This window comes from Leptidea sinapis, chromosome 40 (assembly GCF_905404315.1).
Source record: "Leptidea sinapis chromosome 40, ilLepSina1.1, whole genome shotgun sequence".
Classification (NCBI taxonomy): Eukaryota; Metazoa; Arthropoda; class Insecta; order Lepidoptera; family Pieridae; genus Leptidea; species Leptidea sinapis.
The window spans coordinates 7,013,263-7,030,935 of record NC_066304.1 but is presented as its reverse complement, the minus strand read 5'-3'; the positions used below and the strand labels follow the sequence as shown (position 1 = coordinate 7,030,935).

The window sequence follows — 17,673 nt, the reverse complement described above, 5'->3', positions numbered from 1 at the left end:
TTACGAGTTTAAGCGTGGACGTACGCTTGGACGTAAAACTAATTGTAAGTAGTGGCACAAGATGAGGCTTCATTAAGAAATGCTAATCGCAGCCTAACATAGCTCTGTTGTTGAGTAAGCCCACAACGAAAGTAATAATAAATCATTGACCGAAAATTTTCTCGCGTTAGTAAGAACAAAAGTTTTTTAACCGACTTCAAAAAAGGAGGAGGTTCTCAATTCGTCGGTATGTTTTTTTTTATGTTTGTTACCTCAAAACTTTCGACTGGGTGAACCGATTTTGATATTTTTTTTTATTTGAATGCTGGTGGTTCGGTGTCAGCCAAGATAAGTTTGTAACTACATACATAGTTATAGGTGAGATGTGCTTGAGTCGTGATGTGCAAAAGAGGCGGCTTACGGCGGAAGGACACCGATTCTAAAAATTACAATAATCGTAACTAAAATTAGATTAATTAATAAGATTGTATAAAAATACGCAATTATTTTTATACTTTGTATGAATATGATATCTATTGTTTTGGAATAGTGTTTTTGAAGTCGGTTGTTTTTTTTTTGTTATTTTTTTTTTTATTACGGCAACTATTAGATGCTTGTGTGCGTGGCATCTAGACACTCAATGGCATCTTTATAATTTTGTAACATACGCTTCGTGTTATTTTACATTGATATTAATAAAATACAAAATACATACTGATGATATCTGATCCCAGTGTCTGTCTTATTACTTGTAGTATTATTTCTACAAAGTTTTACTACACAACCCGGCATTCTAGCAATTTTCAGCAAAGTTTAACAGAACATGTGTCACGTCATTGCTCGAGACTGGCTCGAGTACGCCCAAGTTGCCGCACTTTGCTACTACGCCTGCGGTATCTAGTTGGAGCGCAGCGGAGACCAATCCTTAATCTAAGATTATCAATTTTGATATGAGATTTTGTATATTATACGCATCTGTTTAGGTGAAGTCGGTGAAGCGAAGCGCATCGGTCACCAGTTAATCTATTCTCTATACTAATAATGTAATGAGAAAAGATTTGATATTTTGTTTGTTAGCATTGAATAGACTTCGAAACAACTGAACCGATTGATAAAAATATTTCACTGTTGGGAATCTACACTATCTCCGGGTGACATAGGCTATATTATCATATTTTCCAAAAAAAATAGGGACCCTTACTTAAACTTCAATAATTTAACTCGAAGTGTAAAAAATGAACTCCGAGTTTGCAGTCATTATTATAAAAAGTGTTGCATAGTATGTTATAAGTGTTCTTTCTATTTTAAAAAAAATATTGAAATATCGCTATTACGTGCTCAGTCCAGTGTTTTTGCGGACGAAGTCGCGGGGTATCAGCTTGTTTATTATTAAGTGATATAGATTGTTTAATAGAAAAAGATTGAACGAATAATATCCAGGGGTGTGACTGACATTTTAATCTATTGCGAGTTTTACACAACCGTCAATGATTACTATAAAACTTGAGAATTCATTTTATATAGTACACCGCATAAAACCTTAGTAAAAGGCATAAAAGGCATTTATTTTCTCAATATTGATTCCTTTAGAATTCTTTTTGATGTCATTTCTAATAACTACTAGATACTACTACCGCTTCGGAAACAAATGGCGCTCTGAGAGAGAAGAAGCGGCGCAAGAAACTCTCCCAGCATTCTTTTTTTTCGCTCTTTTCAATAAAAATATATATTATTGTAAAGTCATTTCTATCGCTATAAAATAATCACAATCTAGTCCCAGGCTGTCCGAATTTAGATATTCAGCAGTGGAGTAATAGGATTTACGACAGAGCCATTTTTTTATAAATCATTTAAATTTATTTATAGATAATGCCTGAACAGTGGCTGGGACTTTATTATAGAAGTGTATACATTTACCCTTAAAGCTATTATGTATCTTATGAAGTCTACTAGAATTAGTTACAAGCAATCCCTTATTTCTAGTGTTATAATAATGAAGATAACTATTAAGAGCAAAAAGGTGACGATTTTTTTTGACGAGTATCATGAAAAACTTATTGTACATTAGGGGATATATATTTCTTAAATTATTCTTAGGATGTATAATTACTATGAAAGGAGGTCAATTACTGTTCAGTAACTAAAAATTGATATTATTTAACGCCTTTGACTTTTTGAATAGCAATTATAAGTTCATGAATATATTATGATACGATTAAATGTGACATTTGACTATTACTTTAATAATATTTTTATGTAATGTTATGGTTACATCATATTTTGATTTGCTTACTCGGTCTAACAAATAAGTTTCTTAATTCATCTAGAACTGTCTCACCAGCCGACAATAATATGAAATACAAGAGATGATAGATGTACCTGTTAACGTTGAATTTAACCATTAATAATATATGTAACCGCTATTAAATTCTACCTATTACTTCGCATAGCCATGACTAGATGATGCTAGTACTCGTACTGGAATGTACAATAGTTTTAAAACACGCTATTGGTATTTATTGTAAATGTGTTAGTACTTGATTAAATACCAAATAAATTGACGTCCCACCTAAAGCGAACCTGTGGTGGTTTAATTTTAGTGTAGTACTGAAACTCCATTCCCCTTCCCCTCCGGCTTCCTTCAGTACCTACCACAAGAGAGTTATGCAGTTTTTTTGTCCTAATACGGTAACGGCTCACCTTTCCTCAAATTGCTTAGCAAGATATTTAACTATTTCAACAATTCTATATCAATCACGTTGAAATAAATATTTATGTAAATTACTTATTTCAATCACTACAAAATAAATGTATGAATACCAGTAAAAATAATTTGAATAAATAATTTAATTGTTATACAATATACAGACGCTATATTGTTAATAGTTAATAAATACAATTGATAATATTTACTATCTTAATAATAAAAAATTTGAAGGTTGTACCTTTAATTAAGTGGCATAGAGCTTCTTCTTGTTGTACGGAGCCCTAAATCAATTTCTGGAAATAAGTTAGAGACATGTTAAAATCCGGACCACAAAAATGTTAAATATATTTTTAGTATAACTTGTTTTACTGTAATCTACTGAAAATATCAACAGTTTTTGTGTAACCAATACAAGATTTTTTTCCTTAGCTTATCTTTAACAGTGAATTTTGAAATTAATATCCATTATATTTAAGCCGTATTGTGTTATAAGCGTGCTACATAGAAGTTGTAACCTATTGGTAAATGATTTTGACAAACGGAGGATCGATGTAATTTAAGCCAATGCTAATACGAAGTCTACGATGACAGGACGACCACGATGGTTTCGGGATTCAGCCAGTATTAGAGATTTCATCGAAAGGCTTCTGCATTTATGACGGCGATTAGGCTTAGGCAGAGTTTTCGGCCTAATTAGCTGTATTTAGTGCTCGGCCGACGGTAAGCGTTGACGACAGTCGAGCGAAGCTATAATTATGAAAACAGAGTCCAGTGCTGATGAATTGCTACGCGCGTAGAGCTTCATCGCGCTGACGTCGGTTGAGCGTATCTATAACGATAAAACAATATATAAACGCGTTCAGTCCAACGCTGATGAATTGCTACGCGCGTAGATCTACGTCGCGCTGACGTCGGTTGACCGTAGCTATAGCGATAAAACATATGAATGCGTTCAGTCCAACGCTGATGAATTGCTACACGCGTAGAGCTACGTCGTGCTGACGAAAATCGTCGGTCGAGCTATTCGGTCCCATGTACGTCGGTCCGCTGACGCACTATGGCGCGCTGGAATGAACGCGTTCATGTTTTATCGTTAAAGCATAGAGTAGGGTTAAATACATATTGGTTACTAGCTGACCCGACAGAATCGTACTGCCTCAATCGATAAATACAAGACCTAAACTTTTGTATGAAATACACTTAAAAGAAACAAAAGGAATCCTTTTTTTATTAAAACAAATAAAAAAAATGCTCGGTAGGAATGTAATATTATTATTGTCAAATGTAAAGAATACTGTTTGCGTTCTGAAACTTAATTTGTGTCATAACTTACGATTTATCAATCTGCATAAAAATAATCTGATAAATAGTTAACAACTGTAGTTAATCTACCTACTATTAGTTACCTAAAATCTACCTACTATTAGTTACCTCCTGAGAAAGTTAGAAACATATAAAAATTCTAATTAGTTATTATTTTTAAACTATTATTTTAATTTATTTCTGAACGACGGGGGACACATCAAAGAAAAAAGATAAGAATTGTCGTTTTTAATCAATTCCGAGCATTTTCATATTTATTCACCTTTTAAATCTTCTCTGGACTTTCACAAATAATTCATGACAAAAATTATCTTAATCGGTCCGGCCGTTCTAGAGTTTTAGCGTGACTTACGAACAGCAATAATTGCTGTTAAAAATGAATTATTCATTTTTATTTATTACTAGCTGACCCAGCAAACGTTGTATTGCCGATATTAAAATCGCGATACAAAAGTAACTGTTGATCGTAGATGGGTGAAAATTTGAAGTTGTATGTATTTTTTAATGCTGACTCAGAATCAAACAAATTTAAAAGAAATGTCAAAATAATTAAACAAACATTGGGCGTGGACCACCGTGAACATTTGATGGATGAAAAATAGATGTTGTCCGATTCTCAGACCTACCCAATATGCACTCAAAATTTCATGAGAATCGTGCTGACCGACGCGTCGGTCGAGCACTAAATGCACCCAAATATATCATAGCGCAAGATATAATTGAACAATGTAAGGTGGGATTGTTTTTTATAAGTCTACAAGCCCAGTGTACGTACCTAAAGAATATGTTACTTTCAAGTTTTTAATTAGCCTATTGTAATTAAAAAAATAGTTATGTGACTATCTTTACCTTTCCAATTACCACATAATATTATAATGTGCTTATTGTAAAGCTATTTTGACGAATTAACTATCATCAGATTATAGACCAAAATGCATATTAAACCGAAAAATGTTAGACCCGTTATTTGTGTTAGTCGTTAGACTAGAATTAAGTAATTCACAGCATTTATCCAATAATATTGTATCATTATTGAATAAGTAAAATTCAATCATTGCAAGTGATACAACACAAAATAACACAGAGTTATATAATAAATACTTTTTTGAAGTTATATTTCTTTAGGCGCGTTATGAAAAAATTATGAGAGTGAAATTTTAAGATGCGCGCGCAAAACACAAAAGTAACAGGTTGAAGTTGGTTTCTAAAATTTCGTGACGTTTGTGTCTATAATAATTTTTTTTTGGTTTCTTCGTCCATTATTAGGAAAGGCAAGGTGTTCAAGCCCATGCAGCCGTATTCATTATTTAATAATTAATTATCAAAGCCATCTTTACAAGATTTTTACAAAATTGTTCTTTCTAAAAACGAGGAATAAATTATTTTCATGATTTTTTCTTCGTTAGGCTACATACATAACCTCTTGCGTGCATACATAAGTAAGCACAGACTTTTTATAGATAATACTTACCTACATAATAAACTCTTAAGAAATAATGAACATACAACATAGTACACCTTTGTTTTGTGTGTGCACGTGTGTTTGCGTGTTTATGGCGATGACTCCACATAATTTATAGTAATGTCTTTGTTTTCTTACATTGTTATAATATGTCCTGATACAAAGTAATAAAATAAGACAAGAGTAATTATATTTATTGTTAATGATTTTTTTTTGAGTATTTGTCTCATATCTCATGTCTCAAGGTGACGATCGCAATTGTGTTGCCTCTCAGAATTTTTGGGTTTTTTCATGAATCCTGAGCGGCACTGCATTGGGCAGGGTGTATAAGTTACCATCAGCTCAACGTCCTGTTGGTCTCGTGCCTTATTTTCATAAAAAAAAATCGTTAGAAGGTTGTAATTGCACGATAATTAGGAACGTGTTTTACGTCTTTCTATTAGTTAATACCTAATTACTATATATTTTTTGGTTTTTTCGAATACACGTGTGACTAATAAACGCTTACTCCACTTGGGGAAAAACCTTTTTAAAAAGCAACAAAAATCTATTACTCACTTTAGTCATTTAAATCTATATTTAAAGTTTCAGCATTTTACATTATATTTTATAAAATGTATGTAGAGTGATGCACGAAAATTACTGAAGCGTTTTGACTTACTAATTGTGTAAGTTAAAAAAATGAAAAACGATTGATTAATCATAAAAAGTGTGTGCGTGTAATGTTTACGCGCGACTGTAGTTAAACTTAATAATAATTAAATTTAGGAATTATTCTAAAACAGTTAAAAGACAGGAGGAATCAGAAGAATAAAATCTTTTGGTTTCGGACAGGATTTTTTCAAATTCTTTCCTTTATTGCTTTGACCACCTTTTTCTGTCATAAACAGAGTAGGTCTCATTGTACCTATTAATAGCCTGGTACACAAAGATTATATATTTATTTAGTCCAATTCAACCCCAAGAAGACACAAGTATGTGCGTTCACCACTAAAAAGTCTCCCTTTGTCGTATCCCCTCGATTCAAGATCACTCCTCTAACTGCCACAGCCTGTATTGGCATACTTGGCGTCGATATATCGAGCGACGTTCAGTTCCGTGGTCACTTGGAAGAGAAGGCCAAACTGGCCTCTAAAAAGCTTGGTGTACTCAGTAAGGCGAGACAGTACTTCACTAAAAGCCACCGCCTGCAACTTTATAAGGCGCAAATTCGGCCTCACATGGAGTACTGTTCTCACCTCTGGGCGGGTGCTCCCCAGTACCAGCTTCTTCCATTTGACCGCATACAACGAAGAGCGGCTCGAATCATCGACGATCAAGTCATCTCCGATCGGCTTGATTCTCTAGCATTGCGTAGAGATGTGGGTTCTCTCTGCATCTTCTACCGCATTTATCACGGAGAGTGCCCAGAGGATCTGTTCGGGTTGATTCCAGCGGCCGAATTCCACCATCGGACATTACGTGCAAAGTACCATCCGCATCACGTAGACGTCTGGCATACCACAACCGCGCGTTTTGTTCGAAATTTCTTGCCTCGCACAGCCACTTTGTGGAACAACTACCGGCAGCGGTCTTCCCGAACAGATACGACTAAGGGACCTTCAAGAAAAAAGCATACTCCCACTTTAAAGGCCGGCAACGCATTTCTTGACACACCTGTTGTTGCGGATGTCCATGGGCGGTTGCCTCACCTCTCCCCATCCCGTGAGCCTCTTGCCCGTTTGCCCCCTCTCATATATAAAAAAAAGATTTTACTAATACTAAGCGTATGGAGAATTTTAAATATTTCATTTGGCTTCATACCTACTTTAGGTAATGCAATCACAGTGGTTCTCTTTATCACCCCACTCCATTTTAATATCGCAAAATATTGTACAATGTATTTTTTTATGGAAATATATATAGCCAAAATGAGTACACTCAATGAACAATCATAAAAAAGTGCTAAAAAATGTCTAATGCAAGTAACATTTATTACGTTTTGCAGTGTGTTACTTAAATACATAAATATAAAACAATTTAAAATATAAGAAGCTTATTCGAAGTGGTCTCCATTGGCTGCAATACAGTCCTTATATTTAAACGTTAAGGCCAGTTGTCAGTAGAAGCACGCATTCTATCCTTGGGAAAATTCTTCACTGCCAATCGTACGAATTATTTAAGGGACTCCAAATTATCATGGCGTTAAGAGCAAGCTGTATTCTCTAAAACTGGCCTTAAATATATACACACATACATAATTCAGCAGATTAAGATGGCGACTAGACAGCTGTCAGTCTTCAGCTCTGATGAAGTCCGAAACGTTCATTTCCAACCAAGACTGCGTAGAATGAGCTTTATGACCCGGCGACTGAGCTTTATGAAGTCGGATAGTGCCCACTCTGTCGACTAATTGGAAAGCTTCCTTAGAGCTTTGAGCATAAATACGGTCATTTTGTTTGTTAAAATGTTGCTCATCCGTAGACATTACTTTTCTGTGACCTCCTTTTGCGAACCGCTTTAGTAGTTGTGTCGATTTTACCACCCTATTATTTTTTAAATTATCAGTTAAGAAATGACCAGTACGTCTCTTATAGGCTGCAAGTCCTAAGTCATCTTTTAAAATACGCGTCATGGTTCTAGGTGCTATCTTCATCTCCCCAGATAAAATCTTTTGGTTTCGGACAGGATTTTTTCGAACGTGGACGGCCAGATCTTTTTCTGTCACAAACAGAGGAGGTCTCATTGTACCTATTAATAGCCCGGTACACAAAGATTTTACTTATACCAAGCGTATGGAGAATTTTAGAAATTGCAATTTTAGATTGGAAATTTATCACCCCACTCCATTTTAATATCGCAAAATATTGTACAATGTATTTTTTTTATGGAAATATATATAGCCAAAATGAGTACACTCAATGAACAATCATATAAAAATGACAGATTCCAAATTCAAATGTAATATTTTGTTTATTTTTAATTATAACAGTATGTATGGCCAGACTAAGTATATACATTGGTTTATGACTCAGTAGATACATTACCTATTTTTAATTAAATCCATGTGACCAACTAAACGTTCCTGAGACTCCCCGATTTCATTTAACTGATTTTTATTTTGTTTTGTATTCTAGATAAAATTCATATAAACATCTTGTAAGGTGATAATTTTCACTCTTTAAATAAAATAATTAATAATAAGAAATTGAAGATTAGATTATTAGCACATGTCAATATAACCACAGATATAACGTTATTATATTTTTTGAATGTCGCAAACGTCACAATATTTATGAAAACTTTATAAATAATTTATTCATTATAAAAGTAGTAAACAAGTCGCGCTTATACAAGTTTTACTTCTTAAATCCCAAAACGAAGCAACGAGTGTAGAAGATGTACCTATTTAAATAAAACACATTTAAAGGATTAAAAAGCATGTAATTGTAACGGTTTTACATTAGATGTTTGCGTAAAAGTTAAAAGTGCCCCTGAAAACGAGATCTGGAAAGGTCTTGAAACGTCGGGTTAACTAAACTAAAAATGTAACTTTTACGCAAACATCTAATGTAAAACCACAGTTACAGTAACACGCGTTTTAATACTTTAAAAATGTTTTATTTAAATGTGTAACACTCGCGTTAATCAATAATATAGTGTACCTATCAATCCGCATTTTGATATGCAAACGGCACCTCAGAGTAGGTGTTGGCAAAGAATTGTCAAGTGTCAACAAATACGTTTGATATATTTAGGGTATGTTCCGATATGCACTGCGACCACTGTACAGTGTGACGTCAATTTAGTATACTGTAGAGCCGTTCCTTTAAAGCCAGTTATACTGGTTACTATTTAAAACGGAACGCAATCCCTTATACTGTCAGCCGCATATTTTGACGCAGCATTAAAAATTTTCTAGTTCATTAAAAAAAAACTGTTGTTGGAGGAAATTTTTGGGAGGAAACTGTAGGTATTGTTTATAAAGCGTTAGGCACTCCAGTGGTTTTGACTGATAACGTGATCAAAGTTACCTTACCTCGAAAATGCCAGTGCTCACAGTAGAATATGGCGGCAATTTATTACGTCATATATTTCCCTAGGGTAAGTGGGTCTTTGTCAAGCCAAAGTTTTTTTTAATGAAAAAATGAAACATATTATTTACTTAAATCAAAGTTATATTCTGACTTTTAATACCCTCAATATCATTAATAAGTATCGGTCTGAGATCAATAATGTAAAAAAAGAGATTTATAAGCAAAAAACTATTTTTCGGTACCTCCGAAAAGACTAACATGTCCACCAAGTGGACTTATTTCTTAAATATTTTAAAAAATCTAAACAAAAACTAAGTACAATCTTGGATACAAATAATGTCAATGCTTTCTTCACAAGATCACAAATAAATCAATCACTTAAAACTTTTAAAAAAGCAAATAAAAAATATTTGGTGTTTGTCCACCGTAACGACAACATCATTTCGGTGGTCAAAATATGTCCTCGTCTTCGTCCGAAGACCAGAAGCGAGTAGTCCTTTGAATATTCGTAAAAGTGGGGTTAGGCGGCACCTCTGTCTTTGAGTATCTGAGCTGTCAGAATAAACATCAAAAAAATGTATGCGTTTGCGGACTCTATTTCCAATCATCAATGATGGACTGGATTCGCCAATTTTTGTTGCTTGCTGCATCGAGCCACTCGCAATTGGACTGGACCATCGACTTGTCACTGGACTGTAAATAGGAGTCATGACTTGGACTCGGTGAAGTCATTCCATCGTTGGGAGCTGGTGCATCATTACGGACAGGACTTTGCAGAGGAGTCATCAGGGTTGGACTTGATAGAGTTGGTAAATCATGTTGGGGCACTGTGGGATGTGGTGCTATGTTAAGCTTTTTACAACCTCAGCCGTAATGGGTACAAATATCTTCTGGACTACATTTCATACAACTCAATCTACGAAATTGAAGGACCGTTGGTTCACCACGACACCAAGTAACCTGATGAACTTTCATAGTTGCACGAAACGGAGTAATATCGCAGTTTTTTATCTTACTCTCAACAGCCTCCACATGCGTGTCATCAATTTTGATGACTTCAATGCTCTTACAGTTCTGAAGAACACAGTTCATGAAAGCATCCGAATTATGCACATCGTTGCCTTGAGCAACGTGTTTATCAACCGTGCGCTTTAGACAACCACCCACGCCATCAGGGGCTCCTTTTCCGTGTCCACTCTCACTATAATGCCAAATAATTTGATCTACTTCAGTCTCCTCGCTCAAGAAAGCAGCTATCAAATGGAACATCGTTTTGTTCCTGTATTGAGTTGAAGGTCCGTCACTTAAAATATGGATCCGCTTCAAATTTGGAAGCATTTTTTTAATTGCAGCTATAACAGGCTTCAAATGGACACAAATTTGAATTGGATCGTGATTTCTATTATCACTCACGGTACAGAAAGATTTAGCGATCAGTCGGTTCTCTTTCTTAGTAACATCTACATAATAAAAGACGCTTGTATGCAATGATAATTGTGCTTTTGAACCGCCAAAGTGCGTAGATTGAATTTCAGAGGCATACTTGCAGTTATAATTTTCCGAAAAGTCAACATGGAGTAAACCTTCGTTCTCAGTCATAGCGACTTTTATATTTTTGACAGCAGCATGTTGATGCAGCACATTGCAAGTATGTTGCATAAAACGTTCAATGTTTTCAAGCAAATAGTTAACTAATTGACGTTTGGATGTGTAGACGGTTTCTTTGAGGGTCTTCTGAAAAGACATCTGAAAATCTGACACTGCTATTTATTTTTATACTGTAACAACAAAAACTTCTGCGTACGAGTGACTGCAAAATGGCCGCTGAACGGATATAGAGCTATTTTGGGTGCGTTCAATTCTACGTTTCGTTTCATTCATTTGACGTTTTGTTTATGTTTTTCACAAAAAAATGTAATGTCCACCAAAAAGACAGAAAACGTCGTGACAAGATTTAGAATTGCAATAAGTGTGTTTAATTTCATAATTTTTATTCTTTGCTTATAAAATTAAGTACATAATACATATGTACATTAAGGAAATAACTCTTTTTTTGAAAAAAACAAAAGGGATGATTTTATTGAGCAGCATTTCTATTAAATAGTAGAATCCGAACTGACTACCGAAGTGGACATTTAGTAGCATTGTAGCAGTTTCAAGTAATAAAATTGTATAAATATAACAGTCTATTTATAAAATTATTTAGTATGTTTCCTTAACTTTTCAATATCATTAAAAATTTAAAATAATTCAAAAAAAAAATATAAATTCTTATGTATGAACAGTTTTTTTTAGGGTTATGACAATGAACCTACTGCGGCAGTATACTGGCAGTCCATAACGGAACGTATTTTTCTACAGTGATAGCACTGTGCAGTGCTCGCAGTGCATATCGGAACATACCCTTAATAAACCACGTAATAATAACAATATTAGGTTGTTTTAATAACAACAATGAGGTTATATATATATAATTATAATATATAAATTAGATCTATATTAAACAGAGCACGTCATTTCAAAATAAGTCTCATTAAACCGATTTGGTTATGTTCATTTACAAGGGATGGAGTGTTGAATTTAGAATCATCCAATTCTAATTTATTATTCAATTTCAAAACAACTAACCCACATTTTCGAGTTTTTATTCAAAAATAATTACACACAATTGGCACTTACCTAATGATAACCATTAATTAATTCTAAAAATAATTTATTGTTAAAGTCAATATAGTTATTCCTAAGAGTTATACACTATATTATATAGCCCGTGCCAATAATGAAACTTATCTAAAACGTTAGAATCTAGAATATGTTACTTCAGAAATCACTTTAAACTTAGATCACCAGTGGGAGGCTCCATTGCACAGGATGCCAGCTAGATTACGGGTACCACAAGGGCGCCTATTTCTACCGTGAAGCAGTAATGTGTAAGCATTACTGTGTTTCGGTCTGAAGGGCGCCGTAGCTAGGGAAATTACTGGGCAAATGAGACTTAACATCTTATGTCTCAAGGTGACGAGCGCAGTTGTAGTGCCGCTCAGAATTTTTGGGTATTTTTCAAGAATCCTGAGCGGCACTGCATTGTAATGGGCAGGGCGCATCAATTACCATCAGCTGACTGTCCTGCTCGTCTCGTCCCTTAATTCATTAAATAAAATAAAACATTTATACAATGGATAGAATAAGACAGATGTGAAAACGTCGAAAAAAATTGAGTTTAGAACTATCCTCTATTTTGAGCTATGTACGCACACTAACACAAAGTGTCATACAAATCGCGAGTGTAACACGTAGCGGCACTGCACTGTAATGGGCAGGGCGTATCAACTACCATCAGCTGAACGTCCTTCTCGTCTTGTCCTTTAATGACATAAAAAATATGTTAAGATTTGAAAGATGGCTCTTTAGATAACGATCTCGATTTCCTAATATGCAATTATTGGTGTTGAGCAAGTTATCAACTTTAAAGTAGATTCTATAGATGGCGGTTGGCTTAGTTGTTCAGAGCGCTAGGGCGTATCCCAGATCGCGCGGGTTCGAACCCCGCATCGTAGATAACTTTTTGGGTACAAATTTAAACTTGAATATAGTATAGTTGTTCCTACTAATTTATTATCAGAAATGATGCTTGACCACTTGTGACATAATACGACTGCATTTATTATTGTTCCAACAGCGATAAGGTACAGTTTATCATAAACATTATACAACAAGTAACTACTTCAATAATTCATATAAACGGTCTGTCAAGTGTCACTTATCAAGTCATCCCGAAGGTCGGAGGGTGCAGGAAAATAAGCTGCGAACGGTCTGCCGAGTGCCGACTGGCGGCTACGTGAGGAAAATTGGAAATGCAGTCGCTTATTCGCCTCCGAGCGAAGCGCTCGTCAACAAAGTCGGCGCGCGCGGGAAATTTGACAATAATAGGTTTAATGTCACAGACAAACGCGTTAGGTAAAGATAATAAAGTGCCATAATTATTTAGCCAAATTTGACAATAATCTCAATGGCAGAAAAGAATTTAGAAATAAGCGGGAGCGTTATGGACGGGGTTTCAGAAAAGGGTGGTGTAGAATCGCCCGGCACAAAGCTGCCGATTGAATACACGGTGTACCGCGTTCGATGGCTGGTTTTGTTTATTTTCGTGATCTACTCGGCCAGCAACGGCATGCAATGGGTGCAGTACAGCATAATTCAGGACACGGTGGTGAAGTACTACGGCGTGACGAGCCTCACGGTATACTGGACGTCGATGGTGTATATGATCACTTACATCCCGCTCATATTCCCGGCCAGCTTCTTGTTAGATAAAACCGTGAGTGTTTACTGTTGCTAATAGTTTTTAGTGTCTCGTTTCAAATATTGTGAGTCGTTCATATTTTTATTAGACCTATTTGTACTTTCCAATAATATTAGATTACAAGAAAACGAAAATAATAATAAGAGTTTACTTACACTTCACTTAAATATGCAATAATAATAATTAGTTTTACGGGTGTATTCAAGTTTAAATTTGTAATAACCATATCAATTTTAATAAGTTCTGTCAGTTAAAAAAAAAAGGAATGCGAACGAAAGTGTAGAGCGCAAGACGTGGAGAGGACACGAGAGAATACCGTACCATCGTACTTTTGTAAAAGAAACTTTTTTAAACTTCCATGGCGCCAATTTGGTATTCGCCATCATGTTTATTTTTATAGATGCAACCATAAACTTACAATATACTAGCGTATAAACAAACAAACAACAAAGAGATCTTAAGGAGATACAAAGAGAGATAAAAATAAAAGGTAAGCGAATCTATAGAAACTGTCTGTCGTGTTTTTAAATTATAGATTTAATTTAATATTAAATAGTATAATTCAAAATACACTGCTATTTGTTTTCCTAAAGATTTATTTTATTTCAAAAAGAGGCGAGTATCTGAATCCGAACGTATTTAAACTCAACTGAGCGATTTCTTAAATCTAATATATAAAATTCTCATGTCCCGGTGTTTGTAGTTAAACTCCTTCGAAACGGCTTGACCGATTCTCATGAAATTTTGAGTGCATATTGGGTAGGTCTGAGAATCGGACAACATCTATTTTTCATCCCCCTAAATGTTAAGGGTGGTCCACGCCAAATTTGTTTATTTTTTTGACATTTTTTTTAAATTTGTTTGATTATGAGCCAGCATTTAAAAATACATACAACTTCAAATTTTCACCCATCTACGATCAACAGTTACTTTTGTATCGTGATTTTAATATCGGCAATACAACGTTTGCTGGGTCAGCTAGTAAACTTATAAATAAGTATTAAAAAGAGTCGTATATATATATATGTCGACACTTACTAAAACAAAATAATAAAATCCATCGTCAAAACGTATTTCAGATATAGTGTAGGTACGATATTGTGTTATATTTTATTTGTCTTACTTTAAAATTATTATCTAATTCTTAATTAACTAATATAAAAGCTGATAATATTTATAAACATAAATTTTACCTGCTGTTACACAAATTGATAAAAAAATTATTATAATTTTATGCAATGAGTTTAATAACCGAAGTAATATTACCGAAACAAGTTTTCGGTAATTTTTTCTTTTAACAATAACAGGTTTAAATTTTGCGAGAATTGGTTATTATGGCTTTCATAAAAATGCTGTTTATTTTTTATGATCACGCAGTCTGCTGACCGGTCGATCAGATGAATTATTTGATTATAATTTACCGTTTTCCTACTAAAACCGCAATATCTGACCAGTGGGAGGCTCCTTTGCACAGGATGCCATCTAGATTATGGGTACCACAACGGCGTCTATTTCTGCCGTGAAGCAGTAATGTGTAAATATTACTATGTTTCGGTCTTAACATCTTACGTCTCAAGGTGACGAGCGCAATTGTAGTGCCGCTCGGAATTTTTGGGTTTTTCAATAATCCTGAGCGGCACTGCATTGTAATGAACAGGGCGTATCAATTACCATCAGCTGAACGTCCTGTCCTCGTCTCGTCCCTTATTTTCATAAAAAAGTGTTAAGATTGATAAATAAAAGGCATGCTTACACAGCATACCGGCTAGGTGCCACAGAGTCGCTATTTTCTACCGTGAGTACGTCCTATATGCAAGCATTACTGTGTTATAATTGAATTTTAAATTGGTTAAAGCTATCATAAATAGAAAAGTGTTTTATATGGTGGTGACATAAGCTGCTTAGGGTCGGTTTTGCTGACTTGCAGTTTTTTTCTTGTTAGAGAGGTCAATGAGATAACGTAGTTACAAACAATTTTTAACTATCCCAAGTTATCGCCAAAATAGCGCATAATTAATACCATTTTTTTATGGAATAGTAGAACAAACGAACGTACGGGTCACCTGGTGTTATGTGATCACCGACGCCCACAATCTCTTGCAACACCAGAGGAATCACAGAAGTGTTGCCGGCCTTTAAGGAACGAAGGAACCATTTCTTAACGGCTTATATAGTTTATATATCTACAGAATATGAGAGGAAAATTTATTTTTTCTGTACATTTCTATCTGTACTAGACATTGCGTAAAGAAATCACCAAAATACCCCTAACTTGTAAAAGTTGGAGCCATGTTAATTCATTCAATCTAGATAAAAATTGTATGAAAAATTAGTTACTGTTTCCCAATACTATTTAACACGACATAGTTTTGTTATTTTTGAAAAATGTATTTTGTTTGTAAAAAATTAAAAATGCTTCTAATTCTGAATTAAAACTATGGCGATCTTGTACGGGATTCCTCAAGGCCGTTGGCTTAATCCCCAGCCTTAACGCCTAATTGAAAGAACTCTTGAAACGAAACGCGATTTCGTATAATTGGTTTAGTTTGGACATTAATATCTCTAATTTGTTTACTTAATCGTTTTCTAATAAATTGATTTTTAATTCAGATGTAATTATTTACTAAATGAAATATTCCGAGTATGCCATCAATATATTATATTTATGAGGTAGCGATAATGGTAAAGTGTAAGTACTAATAAATATGAAACCAAATTTGCAATAAGTTACCTGATAATATTAAAAGTGAAAATATATTCTATTTTAAAAGTCACTGAAGTCTCCAACTCATTTAAAGAATCATACTAAAATTGTAAAAGATTGTGTGCATTGTAAAAGATTTTTTTGAGGATAAAAATAGTAAATAAAAATTATTAACTTATACTCATATCAATAGATAACTATTGCATGACTTTATATAATACTAGCTGACCCGACAGACGTTGTGCTGTAGATAATAAAAAAAACCGTTTTATAGGAATTTGCCAATAATATTTCAATACATCAAGAACTATTTCGTAAAAAATGCTCCCTGTTGTTATAATGAAATTGTTTCACAGCAGAACTGTCAAACCGTGCGTCAATAAATTCTCTCATAGAAAATATGTCCACACAAAGCAAATATTGGAAATAAAAATAATTATGGGTCCCAAATCGAAATAAAAACTATCCTATCTCTCAAGTTGGACCAAATTGCACTCCATGAAGTAATCCCCATTAAAATCCGTTCATTAGTTTAGGAGTCCATCGAGGACAAACAACGTGTCACGTAATTTATATATATTAAGAAGATATGACATATTATAAAGTAAAATGAATATGCCTCTGACATTAAAATTTAAGTTTGTTTTGGGATGTACATTTTGTGGTTTTAAAATAATTGTAACATAATTTAAAACGTGGACTAAGTTTGCATTCCAGTATTATAAGTACCTGTTACCTATAGGCCAACAACACCTTAAATTATTACCTTATCCTCCAAATAACAATGATTTGAATTAAATTACCTCTCCTGACTGTTTGACTGATTCATCGTGGCAAAGCATAACCAACGGAGTTACAAGCTTGAAACATTGAACAAACCGTCCTTTTTTTTAATTTCAAGTTTAGAATCATGTTTATGTAGCAAGAATCACAAATTTCTACAAATTTCGATGAAAGGAAAGTGGCTGCAATCGTGTGAGAAAAGTCTGATTGTCAATTAAATATATTGAATGAAAAAACACTGTACTTTCAACAATTTACTCAGAACCCCCTTACAATTAAACTACACTTTTTCTTCATGTGACAGGAAGAGACATAGACTACAAAACTCGTCGCGGTTACCTTAGAGTATAAAATAATTATGTTGTGATTACAACAGAGGGTGAATTAGGGGTTGAA

The 17,673-nt window shown here is 34.2% G+C and overlaps 1 protein-coding gene across 4 annotated transcripts in view; it reads left to right on the top strand.

Annotated features, from left to right (window-relative positions):
• Nucleotides 1-17,673, top strand: part of LOC126976267 (uncharacterized MFS-type transporter C09D4.1) — a 79,958-nt gene that overhangs the window by 11,136 nt on the left and 51,149 nt on the right. Inside the window, exon 1 of one of the 4 annotated variants that reach the window (XM_050824529.1) lies at nt 13,342-13,805. The exons of the other annotated variants lie outside the window; for them this stretch is intronic. Coding sequence (XP_050680486.1) covers nt 13,497-13,805 — 309 coding nt within the window. The 5' untranslated portion in view covers nt 13,342-13,496. Of the gene's footprint in view, nt 1-13,341; nt 13,806-17,673 lie in introns of those variants that run through there. 4 annotated transcript variants of the gene reach the window in all.